Source organism: Otolemur garnettii, unplaced genomic scaffold, assembly GCF_000181295.1.
Source record: "Otolemur garnettii isolate 467f Iridium unplaced genomic scaffold, OtoGar3 scaffold00050, whole genome shotgun sequence".
NCBI classification, from domain to species: Eukaryota; Metazoa; Chordata; class Mammalia; order Primates; family Galagidae; genus Otolemur; species Otolemur garnettii.
The window spans coordinates 7,877,675-7,879,050 of record NW_003852445.1 but is presented as its reverse complement, the minus strand read 5'-3'; the positions used below and the strand labels follow the sequence as shown (position 1 = coordinate 7,879,050).

General features: G+C 36.9%; 1 protein-coding gene across 2 annotated transcripts in view; it reads left to right on the top strand.

Annotated features, from left to right (window-relative positions):
* The window catches only part of INO80 (INO80 complex subunit), a 148,807-nt gene that overhangs the window by 53,150 nt on the left and 94,281 nt on the right, over window positions 1–1,376 (top strand). For both annotated transcript variants that reach the window (XM_023514274.1, XM_003791734.3), the window contains one exon: window positions 686–753. In XM_023514274.1, coding sequence (XP_023370042.1) covers window positions 686–753 — 68 coding nt within the window. The remainder of the gene's footprint in view (window positions 1–685; window positions 754–1,376) is intronic.

Below are 1,376 nucleotides of genomic sequence, written 5' to 3'. Positions count from 1 at the left end.
CTCTGTCTCAAAAAAAACAAACAAACCATATCTAGCGTAGTGCAACTAAAATTGAAACACATTTATTTTACTTTGTGAGTTCTCTGTGATAGTTCCAAGTTAATAATACTTAATTGGATACGTTATAGTAGTTTTTATTTAATGGCATATGGGATAGACTTTGCTGAATTATGATCCTCTGAAATAAAGTAAGCCTACTTTGAAGTTATATTATCTTCTTAAATTTTCATTAAGTAATTATACTTTCTGTTTTTTTGTTTTTTGACCCAGAGTCTCATATGTCACCCTCGGTGAGTGCTGTGGCATTATAGTTCACAGCAACCTCAAACTCAAGGGCTCAAGCAATTCTCTTGCCTCAGACTCCCGAGCTGGGACTACAGGCACTCGCTACTACGCCCAGCTATTTTTGTTGTAGTTGTCATCATTGTTTAGCTGGCCTGGGCAGGGTTCAAGCCCACCAGCCTGAGTGTACGTGGCTGGCCCCATAACCACTGTTCTACGGGTGCCAAGCTGTAATTGTACTTTTTGACATTTATGATTTTTGTCTGGCAGTATGGCACTAAACTTCTTAAAAGTAGAATCACTTTCAGAACTAAAAGATTCTCCTTAATTTGGAAGCTCCAATCGATTAACTTCTCATTATTTATATTTGGATTTGGATTTATTTTATTAATTTACTTTGCAGGTGGTTAAAGGTTCTTCTTTCTCCATTTGCACCAGACTATATCCAACAGTCTCTCTTTCACAGAAAAGGTAGGTGTTTTGATCTTTGGGAAGGAAAGTGTGTGAAGATTTTACCAAGGTTTTCTTCGTTTGGCTGAGTGATTGATTTGTCACTTGTAGTCATTTTTCCTATATACTAGGCCTTCATTTATAAAGTCTTGATAAGATTTGATTTAATAAATTAGTCACCTTTATGTGTATATGCTCTAAGATGTGTGGCTATAACAGGAAGCAATGGAAAATGATTATATTGATCTTCCATCATTATTTTACACTTGCCTTTTAAGAATTCCTTGCTAAAAATAATGCTGGACTCTCTTTCTCTTTTACTTTCTTTCTTTCTTTTCTTTCTTTTCTCTTTTTTTTTTTTCCTTTGAGACCAAGTCTCAAGCTGTCATCCTGGGTAGAGTGCCATGGCATCATAGTTCTCAGCAACCTCCAACTCTTGGGCTAAAGTGATCCTCTTACTTCAGTTTTTTTATTTTTATTAGAGACAGGGTCTCGATTTTGCTCAGGCTGGTCTTGAACTCATGAGCTCAAGCTATCCACCCACCTGGGCCTCCCATAGGATATCCTACAGGCGTGAGCCACTGTGCCTGGCCTCTTTTTTCTTTCTTTCTTTCTTTCTTTCTTTCTTTCTTTCTTTCTTTCTT